The sequence below is a fragment of the Semicossyphus pulcher genome, unplaced genomic scaffold (assembly GCF_022749685.1).
Source record: "Semicossyphus pulcher isolate SPU_LCO1_2020_fin unplaced genomic scaffold, fSemPul1.0.p SCAF_8, whole genome shotgun sequence".
Taxonomy (NCBI): domain Eukaryota; kingdom Metazoa; phylum Chordata; class Actinopteri; order Labriformes; family Labridae; genus Semicossyphus; species Semicossyphus pulcher.
In genome coordinates, this window is record NW_027211759.1 from 10375481 (window position 1) to 10399437 (window position 23957).

The window sequence follows — 23957 nt, forward strand, 5'->3', positions numbered from 1 at the left end:
GGAGCCCTGGTTGTGTTTCTTCTCAGCTTGTCGGGGGGTCAGCGAGCTCAGACGCAAGTCTGTATTTTACATCAGGACCATCTGCGGCGAGGGAGGTCGCGGGATGACATCCCGGCTGGTGGTAGACTGGCACACGCTTTTCGTGTACTTGTTTAAATGAAACATGTGCAGCCAAATGCCCTGACTCCGTCTCCTGTCGAGCCTTTAGCTAAAGAATCATCCCCAACTTTCTTTAGCCCCCTTTATTTGACTAGAACTTTATCCTTGATCTTGAAGGTCAAGTTTCCTCCTCTTTCTTCCCCTCTACTCTCCTTCTTTTCCCCAAAGTGCCCGAGGTGCTCCTCGCTCTGTGAGATTAGCAGCTAATCCATGAAAGGTAGAGGATTGGTTGTGCTCTCCCTTTGAATGTTATTAAAGAAGGCTGTCCTGAGGTGCGCGTGTGAGGGAGGTGTAGGTCTGTGTGCGTGCGCTTGTGCCCGAGGTGTGTATGCAGGGTGTGTGTCCTTGTTCTAATCCTGTGATAACCAGACCTGGGCCCCTGAGGCTGAGGAGCGGAGGGAGGGCTGGGCGGAGAAGGGTATAAAGGGATGGACGGGGGCAAAAGGTGGAGCAGGGGGTTCGACAACAACAGAGATCAGAGAAGATGCCTTTTAGTCTGACGATTCAAAGGGTCTGGCGGCCGGGGGGAAGCGGATAGACGGAGTGTTTGGCTCCTTTTCCGTGACATCCAGGTATTCTGCTTGATTCTTCTGACTTTTTACCGCTGCTGATATAGAACGGTAAAGGTGATTCACTTTTTTCACTTTTTTGCACAACCACACTGAGTGTATACTTTAAGCCCAGCAGACATGTGACATTAGTTTTCCTGCAAAGCCACTTTCAGATTGTAGTCAATCAGTGTTCTTCTTCTCTGGTATTCGTTGGCAGATTGCTCACTTTCTTTGTGCGTTACCAAAATGTGACAATGTGGCAAGGTGAAAGGAGTCACTTGTTCAGTCTCATCGCTCACATAATGTAGTTTTCGATCACAGCATTCAGCTCTAAAAACCTAGCTCATCACCCAATGGCAGACAGACACAGTTAGCTACTAGTTTGTGAGTTTGGGGAGAAATTAGCATCAAAAGAGAGAGAGAGGCATTTCCTTCAGGAGTTTCCTTTAAGACAGTGGTTCCCAACCTGGGGGGCGCCAAAGATCGCTGGGGGTGCGCAAGGCTTTACTGATTTTCTAATCAAAAGTCTGTTCAACTATTAAAAAATTTATTTTTGGTCCTCATTCAATTATAGTAGCCACACCTCTTTGTAGGCCAGACCTCTGTGAACTATAGGCTGATTGGTGGATCAAAATGGGAACCACTGCTTAAAGAGACCAAGAATGGAGTATAAAATATGCAACAAAGGTGAAATATGAAACTTAAAAATCATCAGGTCGTGACTCCAAATGAACGCTGATTTTACTTTGTAATTGTTGCATCTTTAAATAAGCAACTATTTTCTAAATATTGGCCTGATAATGTCGGGATGGATCATGATTTCTGAATATTCAAATAGTCATTCATTTATAAAAAAAAATGTTAATTCGACTGTTATCTCGTCTTTTCCAGCTCCTAGTTGTGATGCGGTACTACCACCTTACAGTGGCTGTGGTGGATCTGAAAGCTGTTTGCTAACCGCCATTAAAAAACAAGACAGGAAGGAAGCATGAGCTGTGTCCCAATCCACGGGCTGCAGCCCTCGAAGGAGGCGGTCCACGGAGGATGCTCCAGTCATAGCTTGCGTTGTTAAATCCGAACTGAAATGAAACAGTCTGGTCTACCTATGCGTCACTAAACGCTAGCAACAGGTAGCTAGCAGGCTAACTAGCTAGCATAACTAACGTCTTGTAAGTTAACATCTTATTTTAAAGATAATTTGTTTCAAGGGCCCTTTCGTTTTCTTAAACATGTGTAATGCTAGCTATTGGATTGAGTTGAAACCAAAAACTTTATTTTAAAACTTTAATATTTTAAAGTGTATCCCTCGGCCGTTTAAAAGTCTGGCATCATGAATTGGCGCGCAATGCATCTCGGGATACAGTGGGCTGCCAAGGATGCACCCGATGGATCCTTCATGCCCAGAGAAACGGACACATTTGTCGGTCGCATCTGAAGGAGCCTTTGAATTAGGACAGCCTCCCCTGGACTGGGACACAGCTTAGGTGCCGGTAAAGCGGGTGTGGCGCTGCGAGATTCGAAACCAGATAAAAATGCTGCCGTCAAAGAGTTCTGTGTGAAACTAATTGAAAAAATAATCGAAAATGAGGTCAAGAGCAAACTTTGAAAGGTAAAACTAGCATTTCACCCGTCTACAACGTGACGCATTTGAGAGGGAAATAGAACCAACAGAGTTTCTGCTGCCACAAGTGGTCAAAAAGATGTTGAAAGCTAGTCTTTCACCGTTTGTCTTGTGTTTATGCCTTTCACCTCTTTATCCAGCAATGCAATATTGCCCCCTTAAAACTTTTTGGTCCACAAAGTAAAACTGACTGCAATCTTTAAAGCAATATTTTGTTTGTTATAGTTTCCCAAAGATATCTTTTTATTGTTTGATGCCTCGAGGAAAAGCATCTACAGTCGGAGCACATTAAAAGTAAGAAGGAAATAATTTATACTGGCTTCAGTAAACAGAAGAAAACTGAATTCCACATCCTGCAGTAAGTCGCTGTCTGTTCTGTTGTTTGTCCTTCCTCTTGGTCACTCTAGCAGACAAATGCAGAGTCAGGGGAGGGGGCAGCAGAGGAAGTTTTCCCTGTCATACGTATCATAAAGTCTAAAATGTTTTGGGGAAAACAGCCTGAGGTCAGAGCTGGCGGAGGCTGGTGTTGTTTTGGCTGAAGGTGGAGGCACTCGAGGAGGAGCGGGGAACAGCCAGCGAGAGAGAAAGAGAGATCCCTGGTGACAGGCTCTACATAATTGATTGTTTATCTGTCTGCAGCCTGGGCAGCAGCAGTCTGCGAGGAGATACAGAGACACACACACACACGCACACACACACACACACACACACATTTTAGGGCTGTCGTTGGTGATTATTAAATTCTGAGTTGCTTCGACGGAGTGCAGAAGTTTAACACGCCTAAATAACCTAAATTACACGTGAACAGTACTGAACTCGACGGTCGTGGGGATAACACACACTCACACACACACACACACACACACACACACACAAAGCACCCGGAGGCTCGGCTGTCCTGTCTGTTCAGAGTGACGGCTGGCTGCTCTGACAGATGTGACCTTGTGAAAAAAAAAGCCTTATTCTCTTTCATCTCTCCCGTGCTCCTATTACTGTTTTTATATGCCTATGAGCCGACTTTAATTCTGCCCAACAGAAGGTGTGTGTCCACGTGTGCGTGTGTGCGTGATGCAGCAACGAGAGCGGAGCAGCCGGCCCTCCTAAGTGCCCTTCAATCCCTCTCGCACACACACACACATGCGCACATACATCAAACCCTCGATGGAGGAGCTCATCACAATGTCACTTTCAATTTGGATGAGCCCACGCTCCGCTCAGGAGATAGAATGGATTGGATGATGGCAGAGAAATGGATGATGCGGCTCAGGTCTGCTGCAACAAGCATTCACTCTTCTGATCCTCCCACTCCTCAGGTGCTACCTCTCTCAAACGTCACTGGGTTTCACAATTGCGTGCGTTTCAAAAGTCATGAGGAATATACTAATGAGGAGGAGCTGCACACATCAAATGTTGTGTGTTTGGGTTGAGGAAGGCCCGTGAGATCAGCTTAATGTTGGATTCAAAGATATCCAATGGGGTTTGTCTTAGTCTTACACCCCTTTCCCACTGAAATTAGTGCGTTGATGCAGGTTTTTCAGACCCCGGAAGACCCGCTTATAAATGCCGATTGTCTCTGTTCCCATTGCCAGCGGAGTATACTCCTGTCGGTGGTCGATGTTACGGTGGTTAGCTTTATTGTATCTATAATTCATTCAGTCTGTGTATCACACTCGGCGCGACAAATTTGGAGCGATGTTCAAGAGCTACTTGGACGGAGACGGGCGTCATGGCATCGTGTCGGAAAGGGGGCGGGGATTAGCGTGTCAGCACTGGTTTTGTGTTCCCATCAATGCCGATCGGAGCCAAGGCAGTAATTACCCGGGTCAAATGACTCTGCAGTAGACCAGATTGTAGCCTTTCCCATTAAGCAAAAAAGCCGGGTGTTAGTGGGTTTTTTGACCAGTGGGAAAGCGGCTTCAGGAACGACAAGAAGCAGCTGATCAGCGGACCTCAAAGACCTTGAGGGGGTATAGATATTCAAGAGGTCAGAGCTGTATCGGGGTGCTAACCCATTTAAAGATTTAAAAGGGAACAATAAAGTCTTAAAATGAATCTTAAAACGAACAGGGAGCCAGTGGAGGGGGTAATGTGTTCTCGCTTATGGGTGCCTTTTCAGGGACGAGCAGCAGCACTTGGACTAACTGTAAGCGTGCAAGTGAGGCCTGGAAGCAGCTGAGAGAGACAGAATTTACTGCACTAACTAAAAACAGTCCAGACCACCCTCCGCCACAGATTATTAGAATAAAAAATAATAGGAAAATGTGGGATTTTCATTTTTGAATACAGTTTATAGTTAATATTTATTTTGATGTTTTATTTTCCTCATCCTTTGTTTTGGTAGAAAGGACCCACTGAGACAGAGGTCCCTACAGCAATACAAGTAAAAAAACTAAACTACATGTGCACATATAAACACATTAAACACAATTACCATCAATTCATTTATCAATTTTTAGTTATATAGCACCAAATCATAACCAAAGTTATCTCAAGAGCAGGTTTAGACCGTATGCTCTTTTTTTATATTGCATATATTACATTACATATCCATTCATAAACACGTGCCCCTTCCAATATTTCATACTTTCCCAGACACTAGCTCTTTAAAAACGACACACGATACGAGGGAGGACAGCTCTGATAACAGATGCAGCAATACTAAAGGCTGTTTTCCACCATTCAATTCGAAACCTTGTTATTTTTTAAGTGACCCAGTTCTGAGATCAGGTTGAAAGGCTTGAGAGAGTAGTCGAGCACAGGAGGGAGTTTACCAATAAGTGGCCTACAAAGATGGCTACTATCATGTTGCTTTCTTTGTTGACCTAACAGGGGCCAGCCAACGGAGCGATACAGGTCAGAGGCCTGTAATAGAGCATATAGAGGGCTGTGATATATCACATACAATGGCTTTTAGACAGAAGCAGTTGCATGAGTGTAACATGTCAATCATTTTGCTGTAATCACAGCATGAACCGCTGATGTTAGTAGTTAAATACAAAGAGTGATTTTTCCCTGTTGAGGAAGTTTAATGAATTCGTGAAATAAATCCATTAAAAATTAAACACAAATGCTTGTTTTTAAATGTATTTTAAGAATCATAACTGGAGAAGCCCTAAGTGGACATGCATCCAGACATTTTATCAGTCGTTTTCCAGCAATAACGAGTCATTTCCGGTTGTTTTCTCGAGAGCTCGACTTATTTATCTTATCTTTTTGTTATCTCGGGACAACAAAGCTGGTTTTCCCATTATAAGGGATTGATTTATCTCATTTTCTCGTGATGACGGGAAATCATTTTCCAGCGATCTGGAAAACAAGCTGGTCACTTTAATATTACAGACCAGGACATGCCACGCTGACATTGCCCACACTAATAAGTGACGCCTGTCTCTACGTTTGTTTTGTGCTTTTGCAGCTCTGGGGATACGAGTTCTGATCATCTGACGTTACGGTGGTGCATCGTTATCTCAGGATAACCTGATAAATAAGTCGAGAGTTCAAGAAAACAACCAGAAATTGCTCGTTTTCTTGGGAACACGGAGTTAATCAAATTTATGGATGCATGTCCACTTAGGGCTTCCATACTTAACCTTTTCGAAGAGACTAAGTTGACTGTTTGTCCTTTCAGTGGCCTTTGAATGCAGCCTCTCTGCACTGTAAACGAGACATCCAAATGAAAAGAAGTTGTCTGGCTGAATTACAAAAAGTTTTACAAACACATGACTAAGAGAGAGAAAAGAGCTCTCTTGACAATAGACGGACCTCTGATGATCGTTTTTTTGTTTTTTGAGAGGTTAAAAAGTCCAGAAAGTCCTCAGCACTGCAGCTGGTGTAGCGCTCTGTAAGCAAGTACTAATGAGAAAGCAGTATATACGTATGTGAAGCTCCAAAATACAATAGACGTGCGCTCGTTTTGTGCGTCTCAGAGGGATAAAGATCTGCCTTTATCTTCTGGGGCAGATGAAGGGCGGGCATTAAAGCATCTGTTCGTACAGCAGGGGAGAGGGCTTAAATGATCCGCTCTTCTTTAACCGTTGAAGTCTTTGGCCTGCATCAGAAGACAGCTTCTGTTGCAGTTGGAGCATCTCGGTTGCATTAAAAATCTAAAAACATCTCACCATGTAAACAAACATGGCGGCCCTGGAGGATAAGGCCAGGAGGGCTCGATAAGTCAGCAGCACAGTGTGATGGAGCGAAGTTAAACGGGGGTAAACATTAATCGTTAGAGGGAAAGTTGTTTCTCGATGTTTGGTACAGAGCAGCGGAGACGGTCCAGTCGAGCGTAACCGTGTACAACAGGCTATAAACTACTATTATGCACCTTTTGGTGGCAGCTAAACACAAAATGAGTTAATTGCTCAGATCCAGCCGCCTCCACAGAGATCAAATTATATTTTTTGGAGCTCGCGGTTGAAACTACGGGGTTTCATCTGATTGTTAAAATACAGAAACCTCCCCCCTGCAGCTTCAAATGTTCTCTTTTACTGCATTTCATTTCTTTTTATAACTCCTCTTCTCTTGTGTAAAAGTTAGCGTGTTGCTCCTTTCTGACTGAAAAAGGTAGCACAAGATGTGGACAAATAGAGACACAATAGAAATGTTTTATCCGTCATTAGTGACCCGCAGCCTTAATGATCTACTCAGCACTATTTGGTCGTTATTATCCGCCCACAAAAGGCTTATTATAGGACCATAATAAAGACATTAACACGTTTGAGTTCAGTCGGTGTGTGTGTTAGGGACACAAATGACTCTGTGGAGAATCATTATCATTTATTGTTTGGTTAAAATACTTTTTATTGCTTCATTGTTCCACACACTGTGTTTAGATTAAATGTACCTGCAGGGGGTAACAGTAGATAGTATCTGACTTCATGCTTCCATTCACATCTTGTTCATTATTTTTACACATGTAACGCAACAAACAAATTATATTTGAGTCGTATTTTGTTCATGTTTCTCCGTCACCCAATGGTTACTTTTTTATTATGAGGTCTGTATTAGACTTTTCTTCCCATTTTTATTAAAGGGCCAGTTCGCCGATTTTCAACAGCAGTCCTATCATGCCATTATGGGGAGCTAATGCCATTATGGTAGGAAAAAGGCATGACATCTGGCAGAGGGAGCTCGCTAAACTACACTTCCTCAAACTAGGACGCCCGCCTCCGATGTCATGTCTCGTTCAAAATCGTCAGGTTTGACATGTAGACTGCAGACCTGAAGATTTTTTAGACGATCCACCGGAATATTCTGGTCGTATTTTGGATTCTGTACCAATCTGAGCCATTGCCTGCAGCGACACGGCCCGTTCCTTTCAGAGGGAGGGGCGCAATGCATGCTGGGTGTTGTAGGAATGTAGAATGGGTGAAACCACGCGCTGTTTCTACAACTTACAAACTTCAAATATTATTGCTCCTATCGATCACAGACAACACCAGCTTTGACTGACAGAAGCTTTTTCCTTTAAGCTACAACTTTTTTCATACGGCGTCATTTCAATGTTTGTCCTTGGATAGTGTGTTGTGCGTATGCTGGATCATTCTCCATGCCTTTGTATTTTGCAACCTCACGCTCCTCTCCAAATAGAGGGGAAGAGATTAGTTTGCCAGTTGGATCCAGCATGTCGTCATGGGCTGGAGCCATTAGTCAAGCTTGTCGGCGGGATATTCAGAACAAACCGTATCACTAACTCCGCAGCAGCAGCAGCGATTACAGCCCGGGAGTCCTGGCTCCGGGGGGGACATTTTGTTAATCCATGTCCGAAACTTATACAAAACATTTCTTTCTGAACTTAACAGACAATTGTGCCGATTTACAACAAGCACACTAAAGAAAAACACCTCATTATTATACACATGTACACCCAGTAGGTATGAAACCCTAATTCGTCATTAAGACTTTTCCACCAATAACAGAAGAAAGAATATCGAATACAACCAAACAACATCTGAAACAATCTCTTCTGTCACATCCTGATGTGAGATGGAGAAATGACTCGTCCTCCAGCCGGCTGTTTGTCACTGATGTCTTATTAGCAGACTCACAGCTGTCTAACTATCAAGTCATTTAATCCAACACTGAGTCTCAAATCTCTTTTTCGAAATGGAAAGTGAAACAAATCACCAGCTGGGTGCCATCGTTGCTCACAGTCACAAGGAGAAGAAACCGTTTTCTTTAATCAACTGTTGTTTCCTTGATGGTAGAAGCGATTCACAGATGTGTTGTTGACGTCGTGTGTGCATTTACTCCACTGTTTAAAAACAATGTACAACAGAAATGTATGTGTGACTAAAAAGCTTGTCAACACTGACGTCTGTTGTGTGTTTCAGAGCACGATGAGTGCCTCAGCGGGCTCCACAACTGCGACGAGAACGCGCTGTGCTTTAACATGGTGGGAGGCCACAGCTGCTCCTGTAAGCCGGGGTACACAGGCAACGGGACAGTCTGCAAAGGTAAGAGCCACCATGATGCTTATTATTTACTGTGTCATGCACATATCTGGACTTAAAATGGACCAAAACACCATTGAAGTGGTGAAACTTTTTATGCAAACTAGTTGTTTATGAGCTGAATTTCTACAACACAGGGCTGAATCCTCTTATATACAAAAAGCAACTTTGTTCAAGTTGTTTAAAGTGCACATGCATGTGTGACGTCCACGGTTGGCTCCGGTTGTAACTCTTGATTTTCCTCGCTGACAGTCGCTTTCCTTTTTAGACTGTTTACCTTCATCTGAGCGTTAAATTTGTTTCTTTTTCTTTGGATTGTCACTTATTTTTGAAGTTGTATCTGTAGTCATCGATCTTTTCTTTGTTTGTTCAGCCATAGTAGATTACTGTTTACTCGCAACACTTGCCGAGACTGGAGAAGCAGACGCTTAGCTCCGCCTACCCTCTCTGGCAGACCGACCACTGCTGGGTGATGGAAAACGCGTCACCAACTGGGCTTGTGGTTTTTTCTGTGAAAGTTGCCACAGACACCCAGTCTGTGATACTGCAAATTAAAATCTTTGTGATTATATCTTTAAAATAATCCATCCAGACAAACACACCTTGCTTAAAGGTATAGTCCTTACATTATCTCTTTTTCCCTCTCTTTTCTTTGCTGTTGGTGGGTGTTAAATTGGGTTTAAAAAACAACTGAAATTGAAAGCCTGGGTATGTTATAATTAAAAGTAGATAATAATATTCTTCATGTTTCGAAATAAAGACATCAACCAATTACTCGTTCAAGGAGCAATTAAATATGACATTTTCCTAATCTTTAAGCTAATGTGAGTCATATAACAGTCTTTAAAAGGAGACCATTGAACCTGCCTGTTTCTGTAGCTAACAGTTATGTAGGCCTACCTGAGCTTAACGTAACATTACTTTACACACAGATATCTTTGACTTTGAGGTGGAGCGCTGAAATTGTTTTGTTTACCATTAATTTTTTCTAGCAGCATCGACAGACGACCTTCATGCAGACATAAAAGAATATTTTGCACAGAGCATCATGAACATTACAGAGTTCTGTTTGAAAAGAAAAAGATATATCAATCATACAAAATAAAGACTTCACCTCGCCAATCCGGCGACGTTCATGCAAAATATCCTACTTATCTTTCTAATGATCTTTTATTCCAAAGTCAAATCATCACATATGTGTGAATGAAGTTCAGCCTCACGTCACCACCGTGTAAACTGTATTACAGTTCCGCTCTAACAGGCAGCTGCTTTAACGTCTCCTGTGAACCAGGTTTAATGAGTGCTTCTCGCTGTTTGCTGTTCTATTTGTAATCTATGCTCTTACTAGAAAATCGACTCGACCTGAGCTGCTGAATCAATCCGTTGATTAAAAAATCTATTTTAAGGGAACTGCGCTGATTTTACACATAAAGATCAGTTAACTAGTAATGTGGGGTTATACACATCCTGTTAGGAAACTTTTAGAATAAATGATGTGTGTCTGAAGGAATGTCTACATGTAGATAAAATACCAATGGCTGGAACTTACTATTTATATATAATGCTACTTTTAATCATTGGATTATTCTCCTTATTAATTTCCTCAATTAATCGCTCAGTGTAAAAATCGTCGAAAGAGTGCAATCAGCGATTTGAAATTGATAAACCAAAGTCATCATTTCTACTCTAATGTCATTGTAAAGTGTCATGAGGGTTAATCGAATCTCTATATACAGATTCTACATAGAAACGTACTACGCTTGTAGTCTGAGTAATATTGACCAATCACGTATCAGCAGGCTGCGTCGTATGCAGGAAAAACAGTCCTTGTGGAGAGCAAAAGCAGGCGGACAAAATGCGCCGTAATGACATCCCGGCTCCCATCAGCGGCTGTCTGATGATGATTTAGCTTCTTGTTAATCTCTATAAACAGACATCTGCATGCTAACAGCTAACAATCTGTTCTAGATCTAAAATTCAACTTGAAAAATTCCCTTGACTCTGTGTCACGAAAGCCTTTCCTCGTTCGGATTTCCCGACTTCCTCGAATGCATCAGAAAAGATCGATCCGACCTCCGTTCAACAAATGAGCATTTTAAAAGTAGTTTTCTTCTCCTCTTGAGTACAGACCTGACAAAGCTTCATTTCTACTTTTTACTAATTTGCATCATGATGTTGAAAAGTAAATCACAAGAAAAGCGGGTCTCGAAAGACGCTTATCGCTAACTGCGGGCTCCACGCCCGACATGTTCACCGTTGTCCCCAGAGGGTATATCGTCGTCAGACTATAGCTGACGGGAGACTGCGGTTAATCAAGCGTGGGTTTTAGAGAGCAAAGAATGCTTTTGGATGCATGTTAGCAAATGTGGAATCCAGCCTTTTGGAGCTTGACCCAAACTGGGAACGTCGCTCCTTCTTTTATTCTACATCTATCAAAATGAAGTGCAATGCTAAATTGTTGGAGTGCCCCATTAAAAGCCTTCCATTTTCACTGTGTGGTCCCCCGCTAACTGCATACGGCTTCTTTTGTTTCTAATCCTTGTTGTTCTTATTGGGGAAAGGCAGGTTCATGTACATATTTCATTTATTTCCATTGTGTCTGTCAACTTCAATGACTTCTCTGTGTTTTGGGGACACATTAACTAACAGCCTGCGCCTGGATAATGAACATTTCTGAATTAACCTTGGTGAGATGCATTAATCACTCGAAATAATATCATGAGAGCCCGTAATGAATCACATCACCAAATTAGCTCTTATTCTGTATGCAAATACATATGCTGCTGCCGGTCTAATTACATAGTTAATGCTCGTTAATCTTGGTGAGTAATAGCTCTTCTCTTCTCAAATACCTCTAGCTATGTGTGACGGATTGTGCCAGAACGGAGGGACCTGCGTCTCACCTAACAACTGCGTCTGCCAGCAAGGGTTTACTGGGAAGAGGTGCGAGACAGGTAAGAGTTCATTTTAAATCCACGCTTTTGTTTCACTCCTCCAAAATAGCTCAAGGAGGACTTTTGTGTGCGAGAAGGGAGGAGAAACAAGACGAGGAGGTAAAGTGAGGGGGGGTTTGCTTTCAGTCTTTCTAACAGGAAAAGGACAAACAGAAAGAGGAGGGGAGATTAGCGTAAAAACGTACGCTACATCAAGGTGTTTGCCTTCGTTATCTTGGCATATCTTAAGTTTTTTTTTTAAAAAGCACAGCGATAATTCTCCCTTTGTAGAGCTGCCTTCACTCTGACCCCGACAAAACAGCAAATCTGTAAACGCTGAGATGTTTGCGAGGCTAACGCTCTGCTATCATAGCTGTGTGTGAATGTGTTTGTGGCTGACTGTGTGGGTCCTCCTGCATGCTGAATAAACGAGCTTGTACCTCTTCCAATGGGCCAGTGGAGGATTTGAACTGCAGTTGCAGCAGTACGGGAATTACCTCATATCACAGCTCGTATTAATCAGCGTGGCGTTCCTCCACACCGGCTTGGTGCCACATCCAAATTACACCTGCACCAACTGCTCACGCACGATATCTGATAAGGCGTGATAGCTTAAGCGAGTATTAAGTCGGCCTATGTTTACAGCAGAGACCATATCGCTGCTTGCTCTCCTGCATGGAAATATGTCAGACACACTGTGGAGATAAGACGCCAGGATTTGGATTCTTTTCAGTGTGTTTTTCCTCCTGCAGCGCTGGTGATTTAAGGTAACCATGAAAGACTGTAATCCTGGATACAGTGTATGTCTAATCTACAGCAACACCTCTCTCATAACCCACCTCCACCTTCTCCTGGAGTGTCCTTCACAAGACAAGCGGCCGAGCTAATAGAAAGTCCGGGCATGGCAGTTCTCTCTGAGTGAAGCAAACTGAGCCTCTCTGCTTGCTCATTGGCTCGGGTATTGATTGCACATAAAGGGCCCTTTTTTTTTTACGAGGCGTCCTTTTTACTGCCCGTCTTAAAGTAAATGAATTTCCCCATGGTGTGGCTCTTAGATGCTGAGGAAGGAGAGAGTGTGTGTATCTTTATGTGTGTGTGTTTGAGCCACTGGGAAGGTGTTAACACACCTAACCATAATGACTTATCCTCCTCCCCCGTTTTGCGGCAGAGGAGGTTCTGAGGACCTCGTCCTTTACTAATGGCACGGTCCAGGCAATCACACATTTCATTACCTTCTGTAGCGTTTTAGATCCCTGCCTTTTTTCCCTCTTTCTCTCTTTTGTGCGCCTCAAAAAACATCTGCATTCGCCGATCAAAGGAGGAATCTTAGCGAATGTGCAGCAGCTTTACCAAGGTGATGCTATTCATCGCTACAGAACTCGAAAGCAGCTGTGAAATAAAGTTTTGTAAGGATCTTTTCTTTGCTGTAGAATAGTTTTCATTCACACAGTAGTTTCAGTAGATCAATCAAATCGAGGTTGGGTTCGGAGTTGGTTTGAGTTTTCAAATAATAGAAATGCCCGTCCACAAAAAAGGGAGTGAATACTTTAAAGAGTCGAAGCACGCTGCTTCATTAAAGCACAAAAGTGTGAAAGCCTTTATTACGGTGGCTACATGATAAAAACAACGTGAAGAGACCCCGTACTGGTCATACAGACACTGATTTAACTACGGGCTTCAATCACACATTCACTCTCTCATTACACCTGTACTGCACACTTAATGATTGTACACTGTCACAGATAAATAATAGAAATGAAGACGGATCTTTTCTTGACCTTGACAGAACAGTGTACCTTCACTTTTGTGGGGGAGGAATTGATTACCTTTTCATAGACGTTGATTGCCTCTCTGTATATCAGGAGCACCGGCTTTGTGTGTGCCTCCCTCTGTGATCCAAGAAGCGCTTCGTCCTGTGTTTCATCTGTTTGATATCGCCCTTTAAAAGAATAAAATAGTAATGGTATCCAGCCTTGCAATTTTTTTTTTTCATATGATTTATCCAGGTTTTAGATTTCTGCCTTTGCCCCAATTTAATGCAGGCAAATTGTACTTTTTCTACATGGCTTTAAAGAGACAAACCACCCATATGTAGCCATAGATTAGTCTTTCTGTTATTTTGGTGACTCACAATGAAAGGGGGATCATACAGCAGACAAGATCAAAATATGGTGACTCAATGCCCCCAAAGTAACGCAGCACAGAAAGCTAAATTCTGTTTAAAGATATAATCTCAAAGTTAGGTGACGCGTTTTCCATCAGCCAGCAGTGGTTGTTCTGCCAGAGAGGGTAGGCGGAGCTAAGCGGCTGCTTCTCCGCTCTCTGCAAGTGTTGCTAGTAAACAGTAATCTACTATGGCTGAACAAACAAAGAAAAGATCGATGACTACAGATACAACTTCAAAAATAAGTGAAAATCCAAAGAAGAAGAAACAAATTAGACGCTCAGATGAAGCAAACAGACTGAAAGGAAAGCGACCGTCAGCGAGGAAAATCAAGAGTTACAACCGGCGCCAACCGTGGACGTCACAAATGAGACACTGTCTGGATATCTGGGAAGTGTGCTCCTGCAATTATCATTTATCACTGTAGGTGCCGCCAAAGAGAACGAAACTAAGATTGTCCTGATTAGCACTCTAAAGTCATTTTAATGGTAAAATGTGACTTGAATTAGGCGGACCCCCGAAAGAGAAATGATTGTTGAAGGGTTAAAACATTCAGCAGCAAACATTCTCTGGATAATCCAGAATAGTTTTTAGAGGAACAAGTTTCCTGACATGTTTGGAAATACACTTACCTGCATTTAAGAGATAAGAGAGGATCATTCTAGTGTCTATTTCTATTCTAGTTAAGCTCGCTAAATAAACACATAACATGCAGTTCTGGTTGTATGGTTGTTATGTTCAGGACTCTCTTGACCTGTAGCTGGTATTGACTTCTTCAACCAGTGAAGACTCCAGAAAGTCCCTTTTAACTCTTTGGTTTTTGTCACTGTGAAAAGAATTAGATATAACATGTTCATTGGTGGGCTGCACAGCGGTGCAGTGGTTAGGGCTGTCAAGGTTACCAGTTCAAATCCTGGTTCGGACGTAGCGGGCCTTTCTGTGTGGAGTTTGCATGTTCTTCCTGTGCGTGTGTGCGTGGCTTCCCTCTGGGTACTCCGGCTTCCTCCCACAGTCCAAAGACATGCTCGTTAGGTTCAATGCTGACTCTAAAATTGCCCTTAGGTGTGAGTGTGAAAGGTCGTCTGCCTCTGAGTGTCCGCCCTGTGATTGACTGGCGATCAGTCCAGGATGTACCCCGCCTCTCGTGAGCCTTAGAGATGCCAATCTTTTGGAAGGAGCTTAGCTAGCTGTTTCCCACTGTTTACGTCACTGTCATTATGCTATGCTAAGCTAACTATCTCTCCCATTTTTAATGCTGTGGGCATTTTAAAAAATCCTTTTACTCCATTGTTTTGAGGTGGAAGTAGAAACCTTAAAATTAAACAAATAAAACCACTTATAATAGGTGAGAAAACAGGTTTAACTGCCTTTTGTCTAATAAATATGACGGAAAAAAAACTGGTTGAAACAATTTGTTCTCCATAAATACAGTTGTCTATTTCTAATCACACCATGAAAGCAACCTGGGGATGAATGATGGCTGGCTCAGGGATAAGTTTGTTTTAAGGCTCCTCTCCGCTCATCATTGAGGCTGATTAGAATTCATCGTTCAGGGACGCAAACACAAACAAGCGCTCACACGCACGCGGATTCTCTTACACCCTCTTCATGCCTCAGGCGACAAGACGTTGTCACTACAGCTGCCGCTTCAGTCTGCATGTCTATCTCTCTCCTCCCTCCCACAATCTGACTCCTTCCCAATCTCGTCAAAGTCAGCGCCGTGACAGCTACAGTCCTCGTGCACTCGTGGTTTCAGAGTCCGCAACCACCGTCAGGGCCCCCCTGCTACAAGGCTAAAGCCTCTGGCGCTGTTTAGAGACTTCAGCAGTCATTCAGTGTGAAAAAGGGGGGGTCCTTCATTCTGTCTCCTCACAGCATGACAGGAGCTCCCACTGCGGGAAGTGTCTACTGGAGGAGCTCACAGAGATGTATGGAGGTTAATGTACTGTTGGATATGCAGCTCTACTGGTGGGCAGGAGGGAAAGAGGAGGGGGATTGTGGGAGCAGTAGTTTGGGGAGAAGAGATGGAGATGTACGGGGGGGGGGGGGAGTGACAGATGCAAAAACTCGCAGAGGGAGAGGAAAGAGAGGTAACGAGGATGGGGGGGTGAGAGGAGGTGAAGTGGAAAGGAAGATACAGAGATGTTGGGAAAAAACTGACAGATGCAGAATGGGAAATGCACGGAGAGGGACGGGTGCTTAGAGGGAGTAGGGGTTAGTGAGTTTTCTCTGCATTTGGATGCGGAGTCAGGCCGGTGGAGGAGGAGAGGCAGAGCTGGGTGGATGAACATGGAAAAGCTTTCACTAAGTCTGGGTCCCCCCCACCACCATCACCACCACCACCACCACTCCCCCTCCCTCCCCTCTCCGCCAGAACCCTGTGAGCTTTTAGAGGCCTCCCCGGGGACTCCAGCACTTCTGCTGCTGCAGCGGCAGACTGACGGCCTGTCATGAGACACCGAACGGGAGCTCTTCAAGGCAGCTCGGATACACACACAGACACACACACCTATGAGCATGCACACACAGTTACGTATAAGAGCGGGCAAACAGTTTGCGGATTGTCAACCGGCGTCCATGTTTTTTATTGTTGTACGTCGGTGTGAACATATGAGTAATGTTTGCTTCTGTGTTATTGTACACACATGTCGAACTGTTTCAATGTGTTATGATCTTATTGTATCTGTGTGTGTGTGTGTGTGTGTGTGTGTGCTTGGTGGCCTGTCATTACCATTCAGGGGGAATGGATGGGGAGGGACATGGGACACGCAGTGCTGACAGACAGACACCGGCTAGCGGAGAACTCTGACACATCATGAATTATGCAGCATACAGCTGCGCCCGGGCACATACTCTTCAGTCATGGATATAAATGTACGCAGGGGCAGCCATGTAATGTGTGCCCCGAACATGCCGCATAGTCAACATGGGAGCCCCAGGCTAGCAATACTCCTAGCTTGGGTGAGAGATGGCCAAACGCTGGTATAATATTTTTCAGCGAATGGACGCCCGTTTTCGTCTCTGGCTCGGAGAAATCTAGAATACAAATGTGCAACTCTAGCTATTAGGTTGTTGCACAGTTCGAGCTAATACGTCTGTGAAAGTCTGGCGTATTATTTTACCTACAAGTGCTTGAATGCCACACAGAAAAGCTGCTTCGTGTGATTGATCGCTGAATTTCTCTCTTTCGGAAAAATCAACACACGTTGTGTCTTGTTAAAAACTGCAGCCGCTGTCCAATGTGATCCTGAGTGCGTTCTGTTTGAGCTGCGAGCGGAGAAGAAAGGTTGCCCCGTGAAAACACCCCGGGCCTTGTTTCCCAATATAGATTTTTTTTCAGAGGCTGTTTTCTGAGAGCATTTCTGCGGACGTCTTTTAAAATTTTACATGCATTTCGGAGAACACAGCACTTAAGAGCAAAGAACTTTGGCTGTCTATTATGTATGATAGAATTTAATATAGCTTTAAACTAACAAGTATTGATATGAAAGATACATAAAAAATGGAGCACTAATGAAAAGGAAAACAATGCAGTCTGCAGAGTGCACTTTGAATGAAGCTTTACTTTGAGTCAATAATCCGAGCTTCCAGCCTGCAGCATTTTATATGATAAACATCACTGGGCGAAGTTATGAGAAAGTCGTCCTCGTATACAAACAAATTAGCTGCTAGACGTTGCACTTAAGCCCAAAGTGAGCCTCAACTATTGATGATTAATTTAAAAAACATAAAGGTGACTAAAAGCTCTGGAATAAAATGAGAGGAGTTATTGAAAGCGAAAACAAAAGATTAGGAAAAGTGGAACTTCTGCGAGATGAGATTAGTAAAATATTGAAGGTTTAGTCTTTGGCACATGTGAGCAAAATCTCATCACTTCAAGGGTGCACTGAAAAATAAGGACAAAAATCCAGCAGCTTACACCTCTGTCCATCAAAGTCCGCTCGTCATTGGGAAGGTTGTTCCGGATGAAGAGGAGAGTGGCATTGAAAACTGACAGATCATGCAGGATTCATTGCGATATGATGCGAATCATTGATTTTATAACATTTCCTTGAAAAGCAGCTTAAAGAAATTCTTGTTATCCTTGGTAATTTCCATTTCCGCTCGCGTAGCCTAAAGGGCTTTTTACTCATTTATTATTTGCATCTAAAGACTGTTGCTTTAGTTGAATAAAACACTACATTACAAACCTCTTCATACACTTTAATCATTAAATATATTAAAAGTTTAAAGAGGGGGTTTATTCTGTTTCATGTTTTAAGACATGTATATAATGTTACAATGTTGGATGTCCAGACTAAACGTGGGTGAAGTTTCAAATCTGTAGGTAAAAGTATGTTGGAGTAATCCCCAGCTAAAACAGTCTCAGTGTGCAGGCTGCTGTGAACGCATGCTTTCAGGCAAACTTCTCCAGACGCTTCACTTTGTGATGTCACAAAGTGGAGGAACTCAGTGGAGACAGAGACGAACTTTGTGCCCCTGACACAGCTCAAGGACACGCTCACCCAGCAGCTCAGTCTGCCTCTGACAATTTATTCACTCCCGTGCTCTGCTCAACGGCTTTGCCCGTCAAGTTGGTTAAGAATGTCTTGTGCCCTTTTCCCACTGGTCAAAACATCCGGTAACACCCAGCTTTTTTGTAGTTGGAAAGGAGGTGGAGATTATCCATGTCAGAAGACAATCAGAAGAGAGCAGGCTTGTAGGGGCGGGGTTTCTTAAAGGGACAGAGCTGACTCGAGTCGTTTCAGTCAGAGGCTGTATGAGGGCCTGCACAGAGCACCAGTGTGAGAAAAATGTTTTCTTAACTGTAAATTATGCTAAGCTACTCCACATGTATCACAAATTGAAATATGGAGCTTGAAATTAGCATAATACCCCCCCCTTTAAATTTGTTCTAAGTTTGTTTGCTTAGAGGTTTGGGCCCCAACATATTTTTAGATCTCAAAGTGCGCTGCGGCCTTCTTAAGTTTGGGAATGAATCGGCTAAAATGAAAAGAAACAAGACTTGAAGTTCCATCTGAGAGATGAGAGTCTTTAGTTACAACGTGTAACAGAATAGCCCCTCAAATGGAAGAAGATTCATTACTTTATGATCATCCCAACTTTAAAGTGTGTTTATGAAACAGGGCCCAGGACTATAAAAATTTTGTAGACGCTGATAGGCGCTGCATGAAATAATTGGACATAACATCAGTGAACCCGCCTTCTGCTTCGCCTCAGATACATGTTTATCGACTGGATAGCTTCTATGAGATGAATGGGGAGGCGCTCTTTGTATTTCCTTTATTTTCAGCTCATTATCTCCTCCTTTCAAGCCCCTCTAAGCTTGTTAGGTTGCCGTGGCCACCAGTTAAAATTTTCTGTCACTAAGCTGTCAGTTCTGTAACTAATGGCCGTCTCCGCTGTCCTTGGCCTCTTGCAAGCTCCTCAAAGGACGCTGTGGGCTTCTTGAAGAGGAGGAGCATTTGATCTGATGCTGTGGACGGACACCTCTCCCTTTAATGTTTCATTTCATCTGCCGTCCCCGGCCCTCACAAGCTCTTTTAATACCATGTCGCTGAATCACACTGCGGCTATTTGAGCATCAACAATGTTCTTTAAGGACAAGGAGACAGATAAAAGGTTTTTACGTGAGGTGTTAATGAAGCTATTTAGATTTGTGACTCCTACACACTCCTGGAGGGTTATGATCAAGAGCACCATCGGGGAGCCCTGGTGCATTACACCTACACTGTAAATTGATGTTTTATTAGAAGGAAAAACTCTCATTTTCTAAAATCATGAGCATTTAACCGGTGCACTTCGATACGCTAATAAAAAGATGTGATCTAAAGAGGGAGGCGTTTTGTTTATGTGCGCGAGACGGCGCCTTTTCATCTGAGTTTCCATATTCTGTGTTTCAACGATAAAATATTCAACGACTTTTACAACCTTTCACTGCATGTAGGAAAATACAGAAGATAAGACATAGAGGGATGAGCAAAGTGAAGATCAAAGACACATTGAAAAATATAGATAGTTCAGACGTGAAGAAAGTAACTTTTGGGTGATGGGAGTGATGAAAAAGGGGGACAAAAATAGGGAAGCGAAAAGGAAGTGATTTAAAACGAGATATGAAAATCAAAGAGTAAAAATATCAGTGAAGAAGAAGAAGAGGCGGTGGAAGCTGGGAGGTGGATGGCTCCTGAGTTCATGATGAAACTTTGAAGTCAGTGAGAGGAGGAGTGTGGAGCCCAGAGGTCACGACGGCATATCGACGAGGACAGGGAGTCGAACGGGGCCGGACAAACAATTTGTTCCCTCAGACCTCATTTACATTGATTAGAAGCTTGTCAGAGTTTTAGACACAAAGACGGACAAAAACTGAGCAGACTGACAAATAGCAGCTTGGTAGACAACAGATGGCCAAGCAGGAAGATAAATAAACAGGTAAAAGACGTGTGCATGAAAAACAGGACTGTCCAGGTTTGTTGCTGCTCTGCTGTCGTGTAAATCTAACCAGCGAGGGCCACAGTGTGCGTTACATCCATAACAATGTTAGGCAAGAAAAAAAACATCACAACCTCATCACAGCTGAAGCCTCCCCAGGGCGCCTCCCACCCGACACTCAGGCGCAGGTAGTGAATATTTAAAACCATATTAATTTATCCAGCCCTCTTGACAGCTCCCATGATGCATCGCTGCAGCGTTTTCTTTCCCCCCGTCCTTTGCTGCACGATCTACCCACAAGGCCCCGGGGCCTGTGACTGTTTAAGCTCAAGCGGCTTGTTTAAGCACAGTGATTATGTATTCATTATTTATTTAGAGACGGCCTTACAAAGCACTCACTCCATCACTCGTAATTAGTGTGTCTTAATTAGGCCCTGCTAATGGCCAGAGCCGTCGTTTAGCCGAGCGCAACCTGCTGCTTCTACCTAAATGACACATCTCCTAGGGATAGCTCGCTGCTGTGGCTTGATGCTGGAAAAGCCAATGGAAATTAAATTGCATGTTTTCCTCTGCTGCAGTATACAGATGCACTCTGAATTGACATGTCTTCTGCTCTCTTTTGAGAAAAAATGAGTGGAAAAGTGGGAGATTTATGTTTTATAATGTTTTGGTGTCATGAGGGAGCCACATGTCTGTGAGCCATTGTTTCCCTGTTTGTGGGTAAATTCTTTGAAACACTTTTTGTATAAACCAGTATAGTTCCCGATTGTATTACTGAATGACAGAGACACAACCACTCAGCAGCCTGCTATGCAACTCAAAGAGGTCCACAGAGAATTTGAACCCACATTAGCTTCCTCGCTAATGTCTCCCACAATCATGGACACGTACTTTGTGTGGTGCCTTGAGATTTTGAATGAGATACCAAACAACTGTCAACAGTTTAAAAAGTTTCTGACATTATTTAGCAGGCTTGCTAGCCAGTTAGCATGTAAGCTACAACCCTTAAAGCGCAAATGTCAAGTCTGCACAGTTTTGATGTTAAATGTTGTCGTCCTTTCACTTACAAAAGCACTAACTGGCAACTTAAAGGAGCAATTCGCCACTGATTAAACATTCGCCAAAAAAGCCACTGTCAGTCAAGCTGATGTTGTCTGCAATCGATCGAAGCAATGATATTTGAAATTGGCTCCATAGCTGTGGAGAAAGTCGAACAAACAGCTTGTAGTTTCGCCCATTCTACATTCCAAAAACACCCAGCATGCATTGTGCTCCTCCCTCTGAAAGGAACAGCCCAGCGAGAGAGGCTGCAGTGAAATACAACAGTTTTGCTGCAGGCAATGGCTCAGAGCGGTACAGAATCTGAAATCGACGAGAGTAAACTGGTGGATCGTCTAAAAACCTGATTGTGAACGAGACATGACTCTTTATAAATGTGGAATGTCTGGGAGGGAAACAGGAGAGCAGGCACCTCACGGGTCAAATGATTACATTTTACAGTATGTTGTTTTTTCAACTAAACACTGCAGACATCGGAGGCGGGCGTCCTAGATTGAGGAAGTGTAGTTTAGCAAGCTCCCTGGCCTCCACCAGATGACATGTTTTACGTCGGCTGGCGAAGGATTTCCAGGGCCCAATGGAGAAGCGGATAGTGTCCCCCAAAGCCACATAGCCAAATTGCATTTTTTCCCTACCATAATGGCATCAGCTCCCCATAATAGCATGATAGGACTGAGGTTGAAAATCGACAAACTGGCACTTTAAAAGCAACCACATAAGCTGTAAACACATCATTGATGTATTATTATGTTAAGAAGTTTTAATGGTGACATTGTGTGCAAACAGTTGCTTACCTGATGATACAGCGAAACGTAGCATAGCCTACATCACTAGCTATATGTTTTGGCCTTCACCACCAACCTCTTTAGCTGCTACATGCTCTACTTAATCACCGACAAGTTGCTAACTTTTTCTGTCCACCATTTTGTCTTTGATATGTGTTGTACAGAGCTGTTTCTCTATAAACCGTCTCACTGACTGAAGTGGCTTCAGTCTCTTTAGCTGCTACATGCTCTACTTAATCACCGACAAGTTGCTAACATTTCCTGTCTACCATTTTGTCTTTGATATGTGTTGTACAGAGCTTTTTTCTCTATAAACCTTCTCACTGACTGAAGTGGCTTAAAACGAGACTAATGAGAGCTTTGAGACCCAAACAGTTGAGTTACAGCCATATAGAAATGCTAAAGATGCTAAACCAAACAGAAGAGCTGAGTTGGCGGATAATTCTCTGTTGGTTTAAAACACTTTAAACTGTGTACATATACATTTTTTCCATTGGTAACACAAATTTTGTGATAAGTGCAGCTTTTAATGGCACTTCTAACACAACCCAATACTCCTTGGGCTATTAGCGACATGTAGCAGTTGTAGCACTCTTTATAGCATCCGTCCTCCCACTCAGAGTTTGACTAATGGAGAATATCTGATATATCTCCTCAAACATTATGTTTACTTTAATAAAATATTTTCTCACTACACATGGCAGTGTACAAATGTGTCAGTATGGAGGATTTTCGCAGCTACAGGTAGGCTAACTGCTACAGAGTGATTGCATTGTGTTTGCGCTTGAAGCCACTGATTGTTCACAAGCCTTGTTTCCAATTTGCCGTGATTACTCTCCCACTTTCCCGCTCAAGTGCTTGCAGATATGGATTCGCGTTGCAGTGTCTGTTTCATCTTCAGGAACCCAGTGTGTAACTCGATTTGCCTCTGGCTCCATGATGATTGATTGATTATTTGAGTTGGCTCTTTGGCTTAATGAAGACCGAGGACCAGTGACAACCACTCAATGACACTTTACTGTACATAAAAGAGCAGCGATACAAAACCTTATGGCTGTGTCATGTACGTGCCAATAAAAGCTTTGTACACATTATTATTGACTTAAAGGTTATGCAGTCTTTTCCCTGCCGTCATCGTAAACGTGATCTGACATGACAAATTCTAAATCCACTTATCTCTCAAAGCGTCTGCAGGAGAGAAAGGTGCACAGATGTTTCTGAATGATTCCTCCTGCAGCCTGATATCAGGATTATCAGGTAGACCTCTATGGGAATGGAAATCAGATTGAATTAGGTTACAGTGCAAGAGATGTACATGCAGCAGCAGTAACCGGGTTTTACGCTGAGTGATGCAACGAGCCCTGGAGGCTTTCTGTCAGTCAAAGAAGAAGGGGAAAGACTTTGGGACAGAAGCGACAGGGGTGGAAGGAAAGAAACAAAAGAGCTGCACCTGTCCAAGATCAGAACAGGAAGCGAGGGCAATGTGAAAAGTTGGCAGGAGCTGGGACAATGAAGCGCAGGGATGAAGAGGAAAGGGCAGGCCGGGCTAAACTCTAAAGTCTGCCTTTTTCTGCTCAAAGAGAAAGCAAACTGCAGGGATGAGGAAAGGTTACAAAGAGGGCACCTTCAGCTTTGAGACGGAGATGCAGCAGACGGCCGCAAAAAAAAGTGACACGGAAAGGTGAAGGCATGAAAGGAGGATGAAGAAAAAGAGGAGGGGGTGTAATGGCAGAGTGGCATAACAAGCCCAGGAGGGTGCAGAGGAAAGTCCGTCCGCTTCTTCCTCACTTTACCCTCCGAGAGCCGC

The 23957-nt window shown here is 43.3% G+C and overlaps 1 protein-coding gene across 1 annotated transcript in view; it reads left to right on the forward strand.

Annotated features, from left to right (window-relative positions):
- Positions 1 to 23957, forward strand: part of LOC138612948 (protein kinase C-binding protein NELL2a-like) — a 99917-nt gene that overhangs the window by 59802 nt on the left and 16158 nt on the right. The window contains exons 14-15 of the mRNA XM_069686484.1: positions 8661 to 8783; positions 11639 to 11734. Coding sequence (XP_069542585.1) covers positions 8661 to 8783; positions 11639 to 11734 — 219 coding nt within the window. The remainder of the gene's footprint in view (positions 1 to 8660; positions 8784 to 11638; positions 11735 to 23957) is intronic.